Genomic DNA, 22,553 nt, shown 5'->3' on the forward strand with positions numbered 1-22,553 from the left:
GGCAGGGTGCTCACAGCAGCACCTTCAAGGAGCCTTTTACACCAATTTATTTCTATACAGGGTGGTTAAAAAAAATAAAATAGAAGCCCCTATTGGTTGTTCATACACAAGTCTGGGATTCTATAGGCTTTGGGTGGGTGACTGATTTTAAAACCCAACAACACATGCTTTTTCCCTTGCCTTCTCATTCTCTTCCAAGTCAGCCTCCATGATCCAAAGAAACTAATAAGTAACACACAAGACTAGCAGTCATGTGGACCAATTAAAAAAAAATAAGAGGAAGGAGAATTGAAGACGAAGAGAAAGGGAAAAACAAACGAAGATTGAAAATAAAAATTCGCCAGGATAATGCGTTTTATAAACACAGAGATAGAAACAGTTACAGCAAGGACAGAGCGGGCCAGGGGTGGGGAATAGATATTTATATATATATATATATAAATTCAAGGGGCCTTCAGTTTATTCTTGTTGGCTCCCCCTTCTCATTAGATTGGTCTCTCTGTGGGGATCTTCATCCCCTTCTCTCCACTGTCCACCTTTTGGGGATTCTCTCCCTTGACCAGGGTCCAGAAGAGGCCACCACTGCCATGTGAGTCCAGCCCGTCTTGGCAAGAGGGAGCCTGGGAGAGCACTCTGGCAAGAGATGAGCAGGAGAAGCTAGCCTTTCCCTGCTTCCTGCCAGCCCCTTGAAAAGACTGGTCTATTCCTCCTCCTCCTCCTCCTCCTCTTTCCCTTTGGGAAACTTGGGGCAGGACAGGTGTGTGTGTCAGAACTGCTGTCATCCCACCTTTCAGGAAAGGGAGTAGAGAGAAGGGTGATGATTATTTTGGCAGTCTCTTACCCTCCCTCCAGTTGCTTTTTGGTTTGTTGTTGATGCCTGCTGACTTTTCTGAGGAGGGGAAAAGCAGGAGGGAGAGGAGGAGGAGTACAAGCTGCTAGGATATCATCCACAACGGGCAGGAAGGGCAATGAGCAGGAACCCACATTCCTACGGGGCCACTGTGCTGCTCAGACAGCTGTGAGAGAGAGGCAGCAGCCAGTTCAGACAGACTCCTCTCTGCTGCTCTCCACCAGGGGAGGAGAAAGAATGCAATACTCCACAGCCCTTAGGCAGTGTAGGCACCTGTCCATCCCAGAGAACATGCCTCACCTCTCCCCCCTCCACTGGTCTCATCTTCCACTGGGGAGAAGGTTTCTCCCATCCAGTCCTTGGGGCAGGACGAGCGACCCCTCCTCCCTTTCACAAGCAGGAGGGATAGGAATGGATATTTCTCTCTTAGACACTCAAGGCAATCCTCAAAGAACCCCATCCAGCTGTGAACCCTGCCACATTCTGTGGCCTGCTAAAAACATGTGTCCAAGCCCCTGTATATACAAGGGCCGTCTCTCCATCCCATCCACCATGCGTGTCTCAACACGCAACCCCGCTTCGTACACATCCTACAGTGAGAGAGAAGGCAAAACAGGGGCCTTTCTTTGGGTTTCAAAGGAGGGGCTCTTGCATGAGGAAGTGATCCCAGCACAGGAAAGGGGCTCTTGCACAAGGAAGCATCCTCCTACCAGGCAGGCTGTTGCACAGAAGGAGCACCCCCTTGAGACAGGCTGTTGTGCAAAGGGGTGCCATGAACAGGGTTACACAGCCAGGAGAGGCTGCTGCAGGAGGAGAGGCCGGAAACTGTTGCACGAGGAGGGCCGCTGCACAAGCGGTGCCCCTGGCACAGGCTATGCACAAGAGGCGTTCTGCTCCCTGGGTTGAGGTCTCTCTAGGAGCTGGAGAGGTGCTCCACTTGGATGGCGCTGGTGCTGACAGTGAGGCAGATGTCCTTGTGATGCTCTGAAGTCTTGTAAGGAGTCAGGTCAAAGGAGCACTGGGGGGGAGGGTTGGGTTGGTTAGTGTCTCCAGAAGGGCCCCCTGCTGCCCCCCCGCCCTGCGGCTGGAAGTGCTGCTGCTGCTGCGAGGCCTGGGCTTGTGCCTGAACCACCTGCTGCTGTGGGTCAGGGATGTTGTGTTTCCGCATGTGCTTCATCAGGTACGTCTCCTGCAACGGGAAGGACCGCGTGAGAGGAGGGAACGACGCTGGCAAGAGCAAAAGCCAATAGGGAGGGACACGGAAACTCAGGGGACTGCTCCCATTGGATCTCCAGGAGCTGCTCCCTGGGAAGGTGACCACTTCTGCCAGCCCCTGGGCAGCGAACACTCACCGAGGTGTAGGCCCGGCTGCAGATGGAGCAGGTGTAGACCTTGGCGTGTTTCACCGTGTGCGTAGCCAGGTGTACCTCCAACGAGGCAGCATCCGTGTACGCACGGTGACAGTTGTGGCACTTAAAAGGTTTGTCTTTGTTGTGCTGCCGTCTGTGGGACTGGGGGGTGGCAGCAGCAGGGAGGAAAGAGAAAGCAAGCGTGAGGAAGGAAGCAAGTATTAGTACTGGAGACAGCTTCACCTCAAACACCCCGTTACAGCCAGGCCCCAAGCTCCTGGCTGCTGAAGAAGGTACACCTGGCTCCTAGCATAGGGATGGAACTTCTCCCTCCAGCCCACCACACCTTCCCCACACATGCCCTTCCCTCTCATGCTTACTAGGGATTTGAAGAGCAGAGACTCTTAATGCTCCACAACCCCCATATTCGCAGTTTCCATGCAACTCTCAGTCTTTTCCTGGTCTCTCCTTTTCTGCCCCTCCACACATCTGCTTCCTGCATCTAATATCTTCAGGGCAGGATTTGCTTAACTGCTTGCAGGTGTTTACAGCTCTTTGCTCTTTGGCACACTCTACAGTCCCCCTCCTCCAGGGTACTGCAACACGACAAACCACCTCTGCTTCCTAAATCCCTACCCTTACGCCCTCCATTTCATTGTAAAACAAAGAAAACCCACCCAGATATCCAGACTTTATGAGGTGTAACATTTTGCAAAAGTCTTGCCCCAGCTAAATTAGAAAACTGCAAAACAGATGGGGGGAACTTCACTAAGGTCTCACCGCTTTCAAGTCAAGTTAATTTTACAGGATGTGACCATTTATGTGACTTCTTTGGGCCACTAGTGCCACAAGGCAGGAATCTCTTCCCTGCCTAGGGCTTCAATAGCTTTCTATATTTTTTCACTCTCCTCCCAGCCACCCCACTTCTTCCACCTCCTCTACCACAGGCACCCTTGCCAACCCCTGCCAGCGAGCAGGACACACCCAGCCCCTTACCTGCAAGTTGGAAAGCTGGGTGAAAGCCTTTTCACACCCAGGGTGAGCACATTTGTAGGGTCGGTCCCCGGTGTGGATACTGTTGAGGAGGAAGAGCACAAATGGGAGGCAGTGAGCAGACAGACAGGGCAGACTGCCAGGGCCTGCTGCTGTGTGAAGGGGATGATGTTGCCTCCAGATGCTGCTCTAGCTGGACAAAGAGAGCTCTGCCCAGCTCCCGCGTCCAGTTAGAAGTTGAAGACAGGCAGTCAACCAGATTTCAGAGTGACTAGGATCGAGGAGCAAGAGCTTAGGAACGCCTGGACAGCTCAGCATGTGAGCTACCTAAAAATGTATTGGGAAGGGGTCTGGAGGTCCAGGCTCCCTGCTCCAAGCTCAGGAGTCCCAAATGACCAAGAGGAATCTGTTCTCTTGCTTACACAGTACCAAGAAAGCAGCTCTGATCCCTCCAAGATAGACACACCAACACTTTTCCTTTTAAGTAACAGGCTGAGTTTACCTACAGTGTTAATCTGTCCCTGTCCCCCTGCAATGCCAGGAGCAGCTTCCACACACTCAGTCCAACCCCCGTGGTGCCAGGCTGGGATCCCCTACAGCCAATGCCTCTCTCTCTATCGCTCTCTCTCTGTGCCGCCCGCGGTGCAAGACCAAGGATCCCCAGGGACAGCATGTGCCCACCTCAGCCCTGACGTGGTCAGTGTCTCCTGCGCAGCCTCCACTCCGTCCACTCAGGTGGGTCACCTCCTTCTGGGGGTGCAGCCGGCCGCATTCCCCGCCCGCCCCCCGCATGCTTGGCGCGCGTGCTCCACAGGTGCATGCCGGCAGCGCGGGGGGACCAGGGCCAGGCCCCCAGCCTCCTCTGGCCCTTACCGTGTGTGCTGCTGCAGGTGGGAGAGCTGGCGGAAGGCCTTCTGGCAGTAGCGGCAGGTGTAGGGCTTGGCCCCCGAGTGGATGCGGAGGTGCTGGGCCAGGTAGGATGTGTTGGCGAAGCTCTTGGAGCAGTGAGGACACTTGTGCGGCTTGACAATCGCCGTGTGGAGCTTGGAGTGGATCCTGCCGAAGAGGAGGAGGAGCAGCAGCAGTTGGACATGACCGCCATCTGGCTAGTGCTGATGGAATGAGGGCACAAAGGGGGTGGGACAGCACCACGCTATCTGCTACATGAAGGAACTCCAAACACAGCATGAGCTCTCTTGGTCTCAAACTGTGCTCCCCTTGGATTCAAGAGACCATGGTCTGTCTGCACCGGGGGAGGATCCAGAGAGAGGAACTATAGAGCTTGGACTGAGGGGCATTGGCAAGCTGTGTGTGGGAAGCCTGTGGCTGAAATAGCAGGGGGGCTGCAAGCCTGGACTTGAGATGTTTGGCAGAACTACGCTGGGGCGACAGGGAACAGTCGTCCTATGCCCGCTCTACTCTCACACTGACACAACCAGCCCTACCTCCTGTCAGAAAGCGTCACTCCGCTGCCGACGCCTCTCCGGCGGAGCGGCGCTAACCTGAGCGCACCCAGCCCCTCACAGCCAGGGACCAGTCTCACGTGTCCGATACCGCTACTGCCAGTCTGACGCGTACAAGACCTGAGCAGCCTGTGACAACCAGCCAGGTCTGCCCAGGCAGTCGCCCGCCGAGGTGCTCACAGCATGCTGGGATGACGGCAACATGCAGTGCAGAGGGCCCCAGCCTCCTCTGGCCCTTACCGTGTGTGCTGCTGCAGGTGGGAGAGCTGGCGGAAGGCCTTCTGGCAGTAGCTGCACGTGTAGGGCTTGGCCCCTGAGTGGATACGAATGTGCTGAGCCAGGTAGGAGCTGTTGGCGAAGCTCTTGGAGCAGTGAGGACACTTGTGTGGCTTTGTCTCCGTATGGGACTTGGAGTGGATCTGCATCTCCGACTTGGAGTAGAAGGTCAGCGAACACATCCGGCACCTGGGACCGGGGCGAGGGGAAGAGACAGTGTCACATGGGGGTAAGCCCCAATATGGATCAACTCTAACTGGATGGGATCTTCCACACTGAATGAAGAAGGGGCGTTTTCCCACTATGTGGTACTGGGGATGTTTCACCTGGGAGACTGCTTGGCTTGGTTCAGTCCCAGGGGAACAAATTTAAGCTGGGAACTGGTGTAACAGAACAAACAATACTTCACAGTCAGACAGGTGAAGTGGCTTGCAAGAGAGGTAGGGCAGCACTCTGAAAATTTTCCAACAGCAATCCTAAAGGGATAGGAATAATTCCCAGTCAAAACCCCAACTTTGTTAATCTATGATTTATTTTAGTAAAAAAAACCTTGGAAATCCCAGGTTGTAGTTTGTATTAGAAGTTAATTCCATGTACTGTGAAGTCTGTGAGAGCAGAAATGGCAAAATCCACTTAACTCTGCACTTAACACTCCCATTTCTGGAGAAGACACTCAAATATTTAGGATACAAAATGCTGAGAATAACAGCAGTGCTGCTTTCCTAGTGGGTCTCACAAAGATACTCTGGATATCAAATGTGGTATTTCATTGGTCTAGTGGGCTTTCATCATTTCAGTCTTACTGATGTGATGCAAAATGTTTTGTCTGGGCATTTGGATCCATCTGTTCCCATAATGATCAGAAACGTATTTGTTAACACACAGACTCTCTGAACAAGAAGAAGCAGTTGGCATTGCTCTGCTACGGATGCTGCTGTTAAAAACTGCTCCTCCACTACGACACCAGGCTGTTAAGAGAAGCTCATACTGTTTTACAGTCCAAGATGGTAAAAGCTTTTGTGGTTGTTAATTTGACAGAGAGATAGAAGCTGCATCCAAGTTACTCATTTCTTTCCCACCCTCCATGTGTGTCAAACAAGGGGCAGAGTAAAGGTTTATCTGAATTTAGGCTTTTCATTTACATTAAAGACAAAATAGAATCTGCACATGTAACTTCCAGGGTCACATCTGAGAGAAGAGATGCCAGCTAGAGGAAGGCTGGTTAACATGAATTCAACGTTCATAGTGGTTTTGTCTGGGAATTTCTTGAGTGTCATAGTGTTTACAAAACTGCTCAGCAACAAAAGTCTCTGCAGGTATTACAAGCCACAGAGCTGATCCTGCTCTTCCCCATATCCATCTCCTCTCAGGAGGATACTTCATTGCATCTACCGTTGTGACTCTGTTGGAGCCAGAAGCTTTATGATGTGTGCAGTCTGATTAGCGTATGTCATGTAAGCAGTATTCATCCAGCACCCACCTTAACTTCCACAGGCCCTTCCGAGCCACAGCTTGATTCCAAGCCATTTAGCTGGAAGCCATGCCTTCCTAGCAAGCACTTTAACACACACCTGTCATAACATTTCCCTCCTCTCCACCTTTGCTCTTTTACATTCATTATCATCTCTAACAGTTGTTCCCACGTGTCCTACCTTCATCTTTCTCTTAATCCATTTTAATTGCAAGCCCTAGCAGAACATGCAAACTAAGTATATCCTTACATAAATCCCTCTTCAATACACACACACACACACCAATCCCTGCTGGAATCAACAAACAGAAGCAATTTGGCTGTTTATCCCTATATCAGTTAAAGATATAAGGAGTAAAAAGGAACATCAGCATCATCTTTTTTTTAAAAAAGTAGCTCTTGGTTTATAAACCAAACTATCTCAAGTCACACAGTTTGTTCCAGACTTCCTGAAATGCCAGACTTGAATAGAGCACATGTATTCTGCAGTAATCAAGCCATACTTACATGATGAGGACTGAGTATCCTTGAAAGCACCAATGTTAGAAATAACTCTGAGGTGAACACTGAACTGAAAAATACCTTTGAGTCGCCAAGTCCAGTTCCCTGCTAATGCAAGCAATTACAGCATAATCCCACGCTTGACTTTTAGCAAGCTCTTTCTCAGCAGATGCTGACTTCCATTACTCTCAATTGAACCCCGTTCCACAGCATTGGCCCTCTGATAAGGAACCATTCAATTGAGAACAAGCTCCCAGTGTGATGCTGTGCTAATATGGCTCACCAAAACAAAGGGGAATAGCAGGTATCCTTTTTGTATACAGGAGGGGAACGACTGCTCTTGCCAACAGCATGTCTAATTCTGAAGTCAGTGTCCTCAACAATTACTGCAAAACTCACACAGGCTCAGCAAACTTAAAGAATGATGGCATGTGGAAAATTGGCTTTGCAGGAGAGATTCACCAACTCCAGTCGTTCTAGCTTTGGAGTAAAGCTTAAAAGATAATTTGCTCAATATGCAAATAAATCTACGTAGAGAGAAAAATATCAATTACTATGGGCTTATTTGATGAACAAGTCAGATATAACAAGGAACAACAACTGACACCAGAAGTGGAAAAAAAGAAGGAACAGGCCTTTTCCAACCGTGAGAATAATGCATCTTTGGAACAAGGCTTGGAGGCTACAATATGGTCTCAATCACCTGGCCCCTACAATCAGCATTCTGAGAATCCAGGTACCTTTCTGAGAGAAATACCCTTCTAAGGGGTTTGCTCTAGTTTAAAGAGAATGCTAATGGCACTAATCTCTTCTGTGCTGTACACAGGACTCTTATATTTTAAATAGTCTATTCTGTTCTGAAAAATTAATGAACTTTACTGTGCCATCAAGTCTAAGTAGTCCCATGCATTAAATCTCTAGTGCCATAAAGCCATCAACTTTATCTTCCATAACTTCTGTGCACCCTTTCCTTTATTTATTTGCTTTGCCAGGTATCTGCCTTCAGGTCAGAAATCCTCTAAAATAAACTTTAATGAAGAGAAACAGACTGCATGTCCTTTTCTATTTTCAAAATAAAATTATAAAGAAGTTTTCAAAACACCACTGGCACTTGCATGACAATGATAAACCTGATTATTAGCAAAAACGGGGCTCAACAACGATAACATAATCCCCCAAAACCCTAACCTCCCCAAAAACCCCAAAATCAAAACAAAACCCTCAAATGAACAAACCAACCAACCTCTGTTGTCTGCATTTAGCAGCTACAGACACTCTGATATTGTTTTTCAAACAACATTTAGAATTAAAATCTTGCAAGAACTCATTTTCTAATCATCTAATTAGTATCAACCCTGAGAGAGCAAGAATGTTATGCAGCATTAACAAATTCATGAGCCTTATGAGTTAAAAAAAGCCCTGGAATATAACAGAAAGTTGCATTTCAGAATTTTATATTGTGTGGTATCAGGCATTTTCATGGGAACAAATGATCCATTTAATTAAGGGCTTTGCATTCTGCTTCAGACAACATCAAATATTAAAGGGGAAGATGCAATCAGCCCTCTAGTGGGCGAATATGGATTCAAAAAAATGTTAAATCTATATGGATAATGAGAATATCCCATCTGACACTAGCAGCATTTCAGTGTTCTACTTCAGTGAAATTCTGGCTGGGGAGAGGAAAAATAGGGAGTGCTCCTTGCTAAGCATGAATGAAACACTATATGAAATAATTGATTTCTACCCCCCCTCTGTTTAATATCCATTTTTAATAGTCTCCCCACTGTGCTTCTAAACCACCCCTCCTTTGGCTGCATTCTTTCTGACAGCAAGAAACAGAAATGGCTGCAGCATTCCCATTGATGGTGTGACACAACATCCCCTGCAGCAGCTTGTTATGGCTCTGCAAATTCAGACAGCCTTGGAGAAAATATCCTTAATAAAACAGAGGTTCATATCAACAGTTAAATTAGCACTCAGCCATATGCCAGAGATCAAAAGTAACCCCTTCCAATGTTTATAATGCTTTCTTTTTTATATGAAATAAAGACATTCAAAAAATGTTCATGTTAGACAGAGACACTCTCAAAAATCATGAAATGCCAGCAAAAGGTGGATGTACAATGCTAATTCTACTTCCATATGAAAGTCATCACAGTGAGTCATAAAGAAAATGATGCCTATAGCAACTAGACTACAACTCTGTGGCACGCAGTGCTGTATTTTTTTCCACTTTTCATGGAATGTTCTGCCTCATTCATCAGATGCTGTTAGGAGATAAAATGCCATCTGAAATACCAGCTCATAGTAAAATTTGCCCAACATGGATTAACAGCCTTTTTCAATCAAGTGCTTAATTAATCAGTATCACAGTTGTGAAAACTGTGTAAGCTTTTATATGGCTCTGAGAATTCGAATTCCTAGTATCTACTGAGAGTAGTCTTACAAGTTAATTGAGTCCTTGTTTCTTCTGTTAGGTTACATATACAAGTTAGACCATCAGTAAAACTAAAAATCAAACCAGGAAAGTCTGAAGTTAGACTAGATGATAAGAGTAAATTTAGGCTGTCAGAATCAGCAGCTCATTTAAAAAGGAAGGAAATGTCCTGCCTTTGCAATGGAGAGTTAATGAAGTAACTAATGCAAACATAGCATAATAATGGATGCACAGTTCATGATAAATGCTTGACCCTCACATTCCCCCAATTTTTTTAAGCTAAACACTTTCTTGTTAATATTTTGTAAGAGAGGAGGAGAAAGGAGACAAAACACCCAAGATACACAGGTACCCTTGGGCAACAGGCAAATAAAGCCAGCGAGCATGAAAATTCCAGATGAAGGCACAGGAATTGTACCTCTGCTTCCACACTGGCACACCCAGCATCAGCTCCTACTCCAAAGCCAACACTGTGCTTCCAATGAACAGTTTATACTTCTGGAGTATAAATCTATCAGGTATGCTCAGAGATCTTGGTCAACTTACTTCCACAGTCCTTCAGTCACCTGGTGGCTTGGTAAGGCTGCAGAAAAGCATACTCTCATATACTGCCAAGGCAAAGAGCAGTTCAACATGCTCTCATCATATGGCACTTTCCCAGTTCCCAGATTTGAGGGCATTCCTGCCTCTTGTCCATTCTTCCAAATGACCCTAAAAATACCTGACCCAGAATTTTGTGGTATTTCAGCATACTTCACATGTTGCCTGTCTTTTAATGACTCAATCATTTATGCTTTAAACAGTTGCACCTTAAAGCTCTTCCGTCACAGTCTTGCACTGGGAGCTTTCAAGATGTCACTTAATTCCTAAAAGTCTTTTTCACAGCCATTGCTTTCTAGGATACTGTTTCTCCTTATTCCTTATATTAGACCTGAGACATTCAATAGTCCAACAAAACACTTCTGTCTGATAATGCTTTCCATTGTGTCCAAACATCTGGACCTTAATCCCTGGCTGCTGGAGACACCAGGCTGTCCCAGAAGGCTAAGTCTTCCATGGGACTGTATTAAAAAATATTTTGTCTGAACAATTAACAACTACATAAAGATCCCATTTTTTTACAGCTATCCACCAGCATTGCTTTTATCTTTAGGTTATCAGCCATGACTTTCTGTTGACCTCCAAATCACTGAACATCAGGCCTAAGACACTGTCCGCTAGTTTTTGGAATCAGTCACCATTAGCATAAAAGACCAACAAAACAATAAAACACAATAATGTGCTTCCTAGTATAGTGATAACATGCAAGAGCTAAAATTAAAAGAATACAAAAGGCCCATTAGAAAGCACTAGGAAATTTGGAAACACCAGGATTAAGGTCATCCATGTCACCATAATTTGGCTCCGCAACGCAGGTGCGTTCTGATACAGCTTTATTGACTATTTCCACAGGACTGCACTCTTATTATGTTGCACACACAGATACTTAACAAGCAAGCATTCAGTTTTTTATATCACCACACAGGACAGTGACCACACACAAATCCAACCTCGTGAAGCAGATCATTCATCTCCTGTACCCACCACAGAAATATCAGTGCTCCATAAGCGCTCATCTATCCCCACAATGTCCCTGCTTTAGTTTTCGTAAGGGAAGGGAATCACAAAAGACACAGTGAAACACAGTCAGAGAGATGTACCCACTAATTCCAAGAGGACAAACTGATATCTGTGACCTCTTTTTTTCCTTTAAAGGAAAATTCCTATTACATCTGCTCCTACAGATTTGCATGCTACTCCTATGAGCTACAACACTTCTGCAAAGCAGAAGAGGGTCTGACCTGTAACAGAGAAATGTTCAATGATACTTGAGATTATGGTTTTGGAAACACCAAATTAATTATTTCAGGGTAACTCTCTATGGTCATTTGTAGCCTGAGACAAATGCAAATCCACTGCAGATTCAACCTAACTCATACTTGCACACACTTCAAGGCAAGATTATCTGTCGGGCTGTAGGATACCACAGCAATCTGTGGCAGAGGCAAATGTAATCAACAGTTCTTCATACTAGCAAATGCCTTCCCCAGATGATGCTCCACAATTCCACAATCCCATGTCAATGCGTTTTATTTTCTTTTCAGAGAATATTCCTTTCAGGTTCAGCAAACATGCAGGTCTCTGACGGGCTATCATGCACTAATAACTAATCAAGGATGGTATCAAAGTGCATTGACTCAGTAGGGCCAAATTAAGGCGTAATCAGATAAGAGGCACAAAATAGAGTTTTAAAGTTCCTTCCCTCCCAAGCTGAAACTGTGACTGTCCTCCTCATTCCCTTGCACACACTCATTCATTCCATTGACAAGTAACATGCCAAAATTAGAATTTGTGACTGAGAACTTCCCCTGTCAATTCCTTCTGTTAGGCACTATGAGGAACTGCCAAGGGAAAGCAAGTACGTGCACACACACACAGTTACAATATCTCAGCAGAAGGGAGAGAACTTACCATAACACAAGGTTTTATCTCATTATACCCTCAGGCATGTAGCCAGTCAAATTGTCATTTTCTAAGCTCCAAGCACTGCATTTATATACAAAGCAAGGATTATGTGTACAAACTGCATGTGTATATGTAAATGTGCATGTGCAAGTGTTCCTTAGAGCTCTGAGATCATAAGCCAATGCCAACCAATCTGGAAAAGGAATAAGGATCTTAAAAGGCAACATGAGTTTCAAAAATATGCAGCTCAGGAAAGAAGAGAGACTCTCTTGGAGTCCTCTACTGAGGGAAAGGCTAATAAGCTCACCCTTGATTAGACATCAGAGAATCCACACAGGAGAGAGCCGCTGGAAACCAGGCATCATTAGTTCCGCTGCTCACGGAACCACTTGTTAAAAAAAGCAAACAGAAATTCCAACGTGTGGCATCATACTGACACCCACGTTGGTCATCAGCAATCTTAAAATCCACTGCACAGACCTCTGCCACTGCAGCTAAGATGATAAATGACAGCAACAATACTTTGTCACCTTTCTCTAGCCTAAGAGGGAGATGAGGTTCTTTGCCAGAGGAGGTCACATTCTTATTCTGACATCAAAGCCATGGCAAAATTTAGAAACACTGGGTTTAATATTTCTAGGCTTTGGAGGGAATGTGGTCAAACTTTCTGCCTGACACTTTAAACTTAATTCCCCTTTTGCCCTTAGCCTTTTAGCCCAGAGCAATCCCCTCTCCTGCACCAAGGCCCAGACCCAAGCTCTTTACCCACATGCACCAGCCTCTTGATCCTCCACTGCAGAGGCACTTTGCTACTTCATTCCCTCAGTTACCTATCACTTATCTCCTCTCCCTCATGCTTCTGTTTGTCTGTCCACATCCCATACTCTTGTCCCTCTCTGTTCTGCCAGTTCTAAGTACCTCATTTTCCAGCACCTCGCTGGTCTGGTGCACCACAACATAGTTCTTTCCTCCACCCTTCAGTCTTGGCTGTTTATAGCTAGCTTATTCCTGTGCTAGCTCTCCCCTCTCTCCCTTGCAGAGAGGTTCCCCATCACATCCTCTGCTGCATTCCCTAGTTTGTAGGCTCTTGTCTTTTCTCTCCCCCTTTCTGGTTCCTATCTCTACCAAGTTTCCAGATTTCCTCAGCACAAACAGCTCCAGTCCCTGATCATTCTCATCCCTTCCACGTTTGAACCAAGCAGTGTCTTTTCACGCCTTGCTGTTGTGTCCATCAGAGGGGGAGGTTACTGTCCACACTAGGCACTAGAGACTCCTTCTGAAGCAGAAGGAGGAGCAGCCGTGCCTGAAGGAAAAGCATGTCTGGCCCTTCAGTGCAATTCTAGAAGATGCTTAGAGCTGCAGGAAGAGTAGATATATAGCCCAATCTCACACAGAAACTGAGAGAAGTTAGGCTGTATTTGTCCCTTCTGTGGAGATGGACTGTCTGCTGAGTGCCTGGGGTCATGCAAGCCTCAAGAAGCCTCTAAGAGAATATTACCTTCATATATTTCCACCTGCAAACTATACCTCATCTCAAAGCATGCTTAAAACCGGCCAAATTCAACAAGACACAGACATATGTGGCTTACTAAACTCATAGCCACCACATTACAAATTGATTCAAAACTATGGGAAGTTCACTAAACAGTAATGCTAAATCCAGTACAGGGGAGAAAAAACATGCTTAAAACAAGACATGTCTGAGAAGATGCCCACCTGCTGTATTCCAACCATTGGTTCCCCTTGTGTACATAACTTTCTCTCTAATGAGGGTCTCTATCCAGCTTCCTCACTTCCACAGCTCAGTTCACAAAGGCTTCTGTACACTTTTGCACCTTGGACTCATCTCTGTAGTTTCCTACGTCCCTCAGCTGCTTATTGTCTCTCAACTTCCCTGCTGTTCCCCAGTGAAAGTAAGGAAAACTCAAAACTAGAAGTGGAGAAGACAGAGCTTGTTGATTACACTATGACAGTGAGGCCCTTCTCAAGCCGACAACTTTTCTGCTGGTATTCGAGGCTCCAGAGCACAGCTTGCAAAACATTCCAGACTATAAACTGGTATTCATCCGAGATTTTACTTAGTACCAGAGCCTAGCAATGCCTATACAGAGCTCTCTTCCTCTTACAAAGAAACTGCTTAGAGAACTGTCAAGAGAAAGAGAACTGATGATCTGGCCCAGAGTGGTCAGTCTTGTCCACTGATCATATCACACCACAGACTTCTGAAACTGCACAGGTACAGGCACCGCACCAGGACTGAAAAACAATCCTACTGCATCCAGGACCTGCTTGCTACCTTTTCCTCAGCACCTTTTAAAGCACTGGGAAGAAGCCATGTGCTCCACAGTGCCAGCATCTTTCTAGAGAGACTCTCGATGCTGATCTCATTTTCCAAAGAAAAAGCGAATTCTACAAAGATGTTGGGGAAGATTAACAAAGAGCTGATGATGAATCCAGACAAGACTGAAGTGACATTACTCATGAAAGAAAATGCTTCACAGGACTGGGTTAGATGCTGTCCCCTGCAGGTGCAAGCATTTTTCCAGTAGCACAATGAAAAGCACCAAGGACTTTGCCAGACAAATCCTAAGGACAGACGTCAAAGATCTGCAAGTATTGCCATCGTTAGCAAAAGCCTCACACCTTTTCTTACCAAAAAAACCATAGTCATAGAGATTCTTCCATCACTTTCACAGCAGCCTACTAATTCACTTCTAGACATGATACAGCAGTAAAATAGCTGCCATTTGCTGGAGCAGGCATCTCTACATTTAGTAGAGAATGGGATGAGCTGCAGTACAGGTACCAAGGTTTATGCTCCAACACCTCCCACATCTGCCCAGCTGTGCTGCTCATTCAAGGCCTTACTTTGTCTTTATCACCACACTAAGAGTCAGGAATTACAAATATTAGCCACCTGCCCAGACACTCATGACAAGAGAGCTCACGGAGCTCAGGAACAAAGCTTAAAAAGATAATTAAATTTGACAAAACAATCCCAGGATTTAGGAATTGGGTATTTAAAAAAAAAAATAAAAAAATCACACTGATCAATGTAGTACAACTCCTTCCAGGAATCTGAGTACATTATTCTCAGTGTGTCATCATGGGAATCAGTGAAATCATACAAACGTAGTCATATGAATGCCAAAACCAACTCCTCCTCCAGCCTGAGAAAGAAGCAGGAGTAGAGCAACCTCACCCACAGTCTTAATTTAGCTAGCATATGTCTGCATACTGTAGTGACGGGAACTACTGAAATCATCCTCTAGAATACAGAAGGATCCCAGTATTGCTCAAAGTTTTAGCTTGTGAGTCTATTCATATGCATATTATAGAGAAATGATTTTACTATGTTGCACAAAGGCCTTCTCTCCCACAGCTCCAAGAGAAGATAGCGCTTTCCTTTATTTTTCCAGCAATCATTTTTAGTTCCAAACTTGCACATGGGATGCATCATCCAAAGTGCAGATCTCAAGGAGGGCAGAAGTACTCCCTCCTGAGGTACCACTATTGGGGGTCTTCAATAAATCTCAATTTAGCTCTCTCACACCCAAGCACTGCTCAGAGGAAGGCCTGCTTAGGGTGGGAGCTGCTGAAAGAGGTACCACACTCAGATTAAACATAAAGAAATCTTAAACATAAAGAAATTACATGTTCCCACATATACACTCATCTGTTTTTTCCCTGCAAAGGCTTTTTCATGAGCTGTTACACAGACTAAGCATGTTCATAAAGTTTCTGCTGAGTCACTCCACCTGGTCTTGGGCATTTTTTTCCAAACTTACAAGTAAACAAGGAGCTATAATTAAAGCCCTGGTTCAGCTTTAATTCTAGTGTTCACTGCCAATTGTGTCCCCTGTAAATACATATTTAACAACCTAATTAGCAACCCAGACTGTAAGCAGCTTGAGTAGTGTGGATCTGTGGCTATGGCCCAAAATAAATGGTGGGATTACAAATAGCAAGCTACCTAACACTCCCACCCTTCCTCACCATACGCTGATTATATTTTCAAAGTGGAAGAACTGGGACATTGGCTAAGATAAAAAGGCTGATCCAAGCTCTGGTTTTCTACCCATTTAACTATGTTGATTAAAAAAAAATGTAAACATTAAAAAACCGCTATAGATAAAAGTGAAAAAATGCCTGGGGTGGATGCACAGATGCTATGTAGATGCCTTCATATTCCTAAGGCGTAATTCCAGAAAGGTAACTATATCTGTACCAAAACAAAGAACATCTAGGATGATAAAAGCAAAACTGTTTGATATGGGATCCTGGGCACATTATGGGCAAGTGAGAAGACTTAGGGACCATCTCCTATTTCTGTTTCAATTTGGCTGTTTCGCCTCTTATTTATCTTAATCATCCAACACCTATCATTGAATCACCCAAAAGTGCTCCTGCTTCCCTCCTAAGACAGACCATCACATTTACTGCCTACCACTTTCTGCTCTGTCTGGTTCCCACCTCTGCTGAAACACCCACACTGCATATCCTCTGGTTCAAGTATTCCCTCCTACCTTATCTCTCCCCTCCCCACCACTCATAAACTAAAGCCACATCCCTCCAAGCTCAGAAACCCAACCTCAGGGCTCAGAACTCTCCTCCCTCTTATCTGACAACTCAGGGCTCAGAAATACGCTTAATATTTAATTCAGAAATATTTTTTTCCCCTTGTTTTGTTTGGAGTGCTGAGATAGAAGGAGATCACATGGGGCAATACACACAGGAGCAGACACTACCACCACAGCTCACTTTCTGCTCCGTGTATCTCCAGTTTGTAGTCTTTACACTGGACAGACTGGAGTCCTAACTGAGGAGCACCCAGGTATGGCAGGGCTCTCAGCTACACCAGGAGTGCTCCAGCTGCACCAGCCATACTACCTGGCTGTGCCATCAAGGATGTAGTTTAGCCTCCATAACATCCTGGTCATTAACTAACCTAGTAACATTAACAACTATATATTCAGGAAATCAAGACTGTCCACTAAAAGGAAATTCTTAGTTTTGGGTCAACCCATCAGCTTGTAAGTATTCCTGACCAGGAAGAAAACTCAACTCTTTCTGCAGCTCTAAGATTCTCTGCTCAGGGACTCTCTAGGTACAAGGCAGAGATCTCTTCTTCCCACGTAACCCTCTGAAGGGTTACACCCCCATCCCCATGCAATGTTACAGTCAAGGTTTAACCCCACTCCCCACCTGTATGTCTTGCCATCCTTGTGCTGGTCCTCATCATCCTCATTTGTCAGCACAAAGGGGTCGCTCATCTCTGGCAGCCCCGACTCCTGCAATCTTTTCTTCTTACGGCCCCGGGGTGGTTTGGGGGCAACTCCCCCACCCCCGCCACCTTCAGCAAGGGCGGCTGTCCCTTTCTTGGACAGGTCTGGAACCACCTGCAGGGCTGCCTGGGAGCCAGGGGGTAGCGCAGAGACAATCATGGGAGCTGAGATGGGAAAGGTCTGGGCAGAGGCAGCTGTGGTCACCAGAGAACCTGACGGGGAAGTTATCACCAGACCAGGACCTGCAAACAAAGGAAGGTGGAGGAAGTCAGTTATTACATCTCCAGTTATGCCCAAACTCCTTATCCCACAGAAGCACCTACTTTTGACTACAACACAAACAGAAGGGTAGCTTCCCCTCCCAAAGCATCCCCAGTCTCCACTGCTGGAACTCAAACTTCCGTAAAAAGGGTGGATGTATGGAGTGACTAGAGATTCACAGCGAAACCACACCAAGGCAGGCCACACCATCAGTAAGGCTAGGAATAATCTACAGGCCAATAAGGATTCTCCAGGACCTCGTGTTTCCCCATCCCACAGTCCCCTTTGCAGGCTGCTGAAGCCTTTGGAGTGCCCTACCTGCTGTCATGAGCCCAGCAGACTGCACTGGTACCACGGTGATGTTCTGAGTCACGGGGGCTTGGCTGTGTGGTGTCAGCTGCTCCGGCTTGGTGTCCGAGTCCATGGAGATACCAGTGGGCAGGGCCACAGAGGTGGGGACTGTCAGCAAGGCAGGGTAGTGGGGGGGAGCCAGGCTGCAGCCCTTCTCTGTGGGCAGTAGCTGCTCCTTCATCTTGTTAATGAACATGGTGTTCTCAATCTAAACGGGGGAAGGACAGGTTTTAGCATACCCTGGCACACCTTTGCCCAGCATTTCGCTGAGCAACAAATGCAACAGAAACACTCATCGTGCAACACGCATCGTAAACTTCTGACAGGAAGCAAGACCAACACAACAGGCTGGAAGATCTTACCTGTCCCGAGACGGTGGGCACTGCTGGCCAGAAGTACGGGGAGGAGTTGAAATGAGATTCTTCCATCCTAGCTGGGCACAGGGGGCAAGAGGAAGGGGGAAGGGAAGAGGAGTGGAGGATAAGGAAGACAGACACACAAACACACAAGAAAAACCCATTAAACTCAAAGAGATTCCTAAATGGAACTGACTCAGTCTAATGCTGTGACAGTTCCTTAATCTCCCCTATCTTTCTTCTTAATCTCCCCTATCTTTCTTGAGCAATTTCTCCCCCGTTTTGAGCTATCTGCCCAAATAAAAAAATTATTTTCAGGGGGAAAAGATGCCTGTTATTCCCACGGGCTTGTGTCCATCTGAAATGCCCCTTGCCCAGTAGTCCTCCATGCAAAAAACAGGACTGACTAGAAACCCAGAACACATCCAAATTTTCCCAATTATCATCCACCCAAGTACATGGCATAAATGAAATCTGTGCATCTGCAAGCAGGCAAATACAGATGAAAACTGTTTTTCACCATCACAGACAGTCTGACCCCACAGGCAGTGAAAATTTTGGACCTTGCCTGTCCCTCCACCCCAGCTCAACCCTAAGGACCCAGATGCAGCAAAAGGACATTAGCATTATGTTACACAGGAAGAAAGACAGGCAGAGAGAGGGAAACAGACTTGCCCAAGATAACAGACAGCCACAGCAGACCAAGAAGTCAAACTCAGGGCTCCTAACTTCCTGCTGCCCACCCCAGCCCCACTCTTGAAAGAAACACAGAAATATCATTCAATATTCCTGCTCTCCTCCAATGTGACTAAGCAGTAGGAAAATAACCTGATTCCCCTGCTCCTGAGATACCCTATTTCCAAGTGGCTCCCACTACCCATTTTCTTCCCATCTTTGGGACAAGATTCTGTAGGACTCTGTCCCCAGGCAAGTGCCCACTGCTCCATCTCAACTCTCCCTGCATTCAGAAGATGAGTTAGACACCAAAAGAGTCTCCTGAGCACAGAGGTATAATCTCTTTGGGAGCACCTGACTGAAGAAGCACTTTCCTTTCTAATCCTTACATTCCTCTGTGTAATACCGCTAGCGAACAAAGTTTGTGACACTTGCAAAAACACTACTCAAAACCTAAAGAAATTAACAAAACAGTATTTTCTGAAACAGAAGATACATCTATTCCTAAACAAATATGGCAAAAGTGGTAGGTAAAAACTATGCTCAGAATATATTTGGCAGAGAGCACAACCACTGTAGGTTTTTCATGCAGCTACCTGCAAACTCTCCTACTCGTATTTCTGTTATGGTCTGTCAGTGGTCTAATAATTGAACAATATTGCTTCTGAAGAGTCTATCTCAATCATCAGGGGAGCTCAGAGGGATGCCCCCAGCAGCATGAAACACATTACAGAAGTATATGAAGACAGAATAAATACATGTGGAATTGCTGTGTGTGAGCCAAAATGCAAAGATAATTTTCCTCTATGTGGAGAAGCAGTATTTAAATGAACCAAATCACCCGATAATTTTGTTTTTATGAATTGCTCATGCAACAGCAAGGCCAAGTACTCCTGCCTCACTCACTCACTGCAAATCAACCAATAAACACACTTAAGGATAAATTATTTACCTTACGTTGGTGGCATGCAGTCAGACTGCTCGCTGCCTGACTGAATTACTCTGGATTTACACCGCTGTGATTCAATCAGAGGCTGATGGGGCAAGACTCTTACCTTCCTTCCTCTGCTTTCTTTGCTGAGCCAAATTAATTATTAAGTACACTGCCCACAGCACAGCCCTATGCATGTAACACTTAATTACATGACTTTTTTCTTACGCAGGATGGGCACACATGAGGAGATAACACATCCTTGGCAACTGAGCACCACCTTAATCAAGAGCGGTATTTTGCTTGGAATTTCCAAGTTTGAGGTTTTTTGCTTGGTGTTTGTTTTGTTTTTAAAATAAATAAGCTGTTATTTGCTTAGCTTCCACATCAAAAACACCAAAGTGAACCTGACTGTCCAAAACCACAAAAACTCATATAATAATAATAATAATAATAATCAAATGCATTTTCCAGAGAAACTTTGTAGTTGTCCAAGACTCCCTTGGATGCAACTGCAAACTTCAGGAGTTAAACAGAAAGATGCCAATTTAAGCAAAAAAACCTCACAACAGCTTTCTTATTTAAAGAGAAAAAGTAATGAAAGAAAAGCCCATTTCCAGATTCCAAAATCCAGACTAGCAGAGGCCAGGGCACTCAGTGTCTGCCTGTCTCCATCTTGTCTTCCACCAGAACTTCACAGAGAATCTAACTTTTGTTTGCTCAGCTTACAAAGTGTGCAGGTCAAACACGGCTCTTACTGATTCTTCAAAGCACGGCTACACTGATTTCATTAGACTCCCTTAGAAGCCACCTCCCTGTCCAAAAATCTCAATGCTTGAGCATATTATCTATCAGGCCTCAAACTTCTGGCTTGAAAGGCTGAAGTGTGATGGAGTTATAAGAATGTGGAGGAAAAGGAGAAATGGTGTAAAAGTTGAAGCTTTCATGCAATTTCACTAGCAAGCCAGTCTTCCAAAGGCAGAAAACAAAGGTAAGATTCCTCCACCAACCTACTGGCCTAGTACCCAGAGCTGTCCCTCCCCTACCCCATTTTTAGGCTAAAAGGGTATTTTGAAAACATGCACCCCTATTGGCAGCCCGCACTCAGACGCTGCTCACACTTACTTTACCAGAACTCTGCTCGTAACCCTTCCAATTGCTCTATAACTACCAGACATGGGCTGGAGCTTCAACCCTGCACCACAGCACGCTCCCACTGCAGGGCCTTCATCATCCCAGCTTCCACAAACAGGCCAGAGATGGGACCTTCTTCCTATTCACCAGTCTAGTATCAGACAGATGCCAACGTACCCTCCTGATATAAACCAAAAACACTTTCTGTGTACAGACCACAAATGTACATACACCAAATAAACAACCGAGTGAACCAGAGAACTCACAAGGGATCTGGAGTTCAGATCTCACAGAATCACATATAAATTTGCTGCATTTATACTTCTTGGCAGGTCATCACTTTAATCATAAACAGATAAATAAAAGCACGTGCAAGTATACGGTGAGATCGAGGCTGTGTTTCTGGAAGGCACAATCAAGGCTGGGTATGCAGATATTTATTCAAAGGTTGACTTTTAACATGGGTTTCTTTATTCTCCAGATGCCTGGCTTTTATTTCCCATTGGCATGGAGTTTTCAGTCAACAAAAGGCCCTGAGAGTAATGCTTGGGAACAATTTGCACTGTTGTTTTACGTCTGCCCAAGATCTTTGTTCAATGACAAGGAGCTTTTAGGCTTAATTGCTGCAAAATACTAAGGATGCTGAAAGCCACACAGGCTGTTACCACAAAAGCAAAAATGCTTTCCCGGTAACCATAAGCACCAGAAAGTTCAAACGCTGTTACACCTTTAGAACAAGCGCATTTGAACACCCATCAGGAATATCCCAAATGTACCGGACAAAGTCCTGGATCCCAAACCCGCACACTAGAGACAGAACTTTGGTGCCGTTCCCCGACACTTGTGCAGCCTCCACCCCGACCGGGCGAGCCTCTGCTGGAACAGGTGCCTGGCACAGGGCATACCCTGCGCCTCAGCTCCTTCCAGGCGGTCAATCCCTGCTCCCGCACCCTGGAGCTCAGGCGCCCTCTCGCCCCCGGCTCCGGGACCCGCGGCCCATCCCATCTCTCCCGCCCCGCGGCAGCCCCGGGCGGAGGGGCGGGGGTCACTCACGCAGCTCCGGGAGCTCCTTACCCCTCTCACTCTCCCTCCTCTTGCATTTCTCCTCCTTCCAGGGCCGGCTCTGCAAATAAACCGCCTCGGTTACCGGGGCGCCCGGGGCCCCGCATGGCAGCGGGCGGCGCTCCGGGGGCCCGCGGCCCGGGGCGCCCCGGCCATACGCGGGGCAGGCGCTCCCGGAGGGCCCGGGCGCGCCTCCCCCCGCGGCGGCCGAGGGCGGGGCCGGCCCGGAGCGCGGCTCCCCCGTGGCGGAGCCCGCGACACCGGGACAGACGGGCGGGCGGACAGACAGACAGACAGCCCGCCCTCCTCCATTTCCGCTTCCAGATCGCCCCGGCCCCGGAAGTCCCGCTGCCCGGCCCCCCGCCTGCGGTCCCGCCGCCCCGCACATTACCGGGCTCCCCCCCAGCGGCGGCCCCGGCCCGGCTCCGGCGGCGGCGGCCTCCTCACCGGAAAGACAGCGGGGAGGAGCTTCCGGGTCAGGGGGCGGGGCGCGCCTCGGCGCTTCCGGGTCGCCGAGAGGAGCGGAACGGCGTCATCAGCGGTTTCGCTTGAAAACGGGGCGGCGGAGCGGCGGCTGCGGCCCGGGGCAGGCTCCCCGGGGCGGGGGCACCGGCGGGGCGGCCGCGGCCGGAGGTCGGGCCGGGGGTCGG

The 22,553-nt window shown here is 46.9% G+C and overlaps 1 protein-coding gene across 12 annotated transcripts; it reads right to left on the reverse strand.

Annotated features, from left to right (window-relative positions):
• Window positions 1-31: 31 nt before the first annotated feature.
• On the reverse strand, window positions 32-22,553 carry ZNF384 (zinc finger protein 384). 12 transcript variants are annotated; one of them, XM_041463715.1, is made up of 12 exons: window positions 22,351-22,553; window positions 21,916-21,964; window positions 20,833-21,022; window positions 18,108-18,174; window positions 17,713-17,953; window positions 17,054-17,375; window positions 12,156-12,236; window positions 4,896-5,120; window positions 4,066-4,248; window positions 3,196-3,274; window positions 2,203-2,361; window positions 32-2,039 (listed from the first exon to the last, which is right to left on the reverse strand). In XM_041463715.1, the coding sequence occupies exons 3-12, from the start codon at window positions 20,883-20,885 to the stop codon at window positions 1,764-1,766; spliced, it is 1,686 nt and encodes a 561-aa protein (XP_041319649.1). In that variant the 5' UTR covers window positions 20,886-21,022; window positions 21,916-21,964; window positions 22,351-22,553; the 3' UTR covers window positions 32-1,763. The 12 variants fall into 12 exon arrangements, with proteins under 12 accessions (XP_041319649.1, XP_041319650.1, XP_041319648.1 ...); XM_041463716.1 differs by having other exon boundaries at window positions 21,895-21,964; window positions 22,351-22,547; XM_041463714.1 differs by having other exon boundaries at window positions 22,295-22,547.

Source organism: Pyrgilauda ruficollis, unplaced genomic scaffold (genome assembly GCF_017590135.1).
Source record: "Pyrgilauda ruficollis isolate IOZ18807 unplaced genomic scaffold, ASM1759013v1 scaffold17, whole genome shotgun sequence".
Taxonomy (NCBI): Eukaryota; Metazoa; Chordata; class Aves; order Passeriformes; family Passeridae; genus Pyrgilauda; species Pyrgilauda ruficollis.

Coding starts and splice junctions, on each gene's coding strand:
- ZNF384 (XM_041463715.1), bottom strand. CDS start 20,885: ATGTCTGGTAGTTATAGAGCAATTGGAAGGGTTACGAGCAGAGTTCTG. Junction 18,175..20,832: donor ACGAGCAGAGTTCTGGTAAA/GTAAGTGTGAGC, acceptor GTGCCCAGCTAG/GATGGAAGAATCTCATTTCA. Junction 12,237..17,053: donor AAGGATGGCAAGACATACAG/GTGGGGAGTGGG, acceptor TTTTTTAACAAG/TGGTTCCGTGAGCAGCGGAA.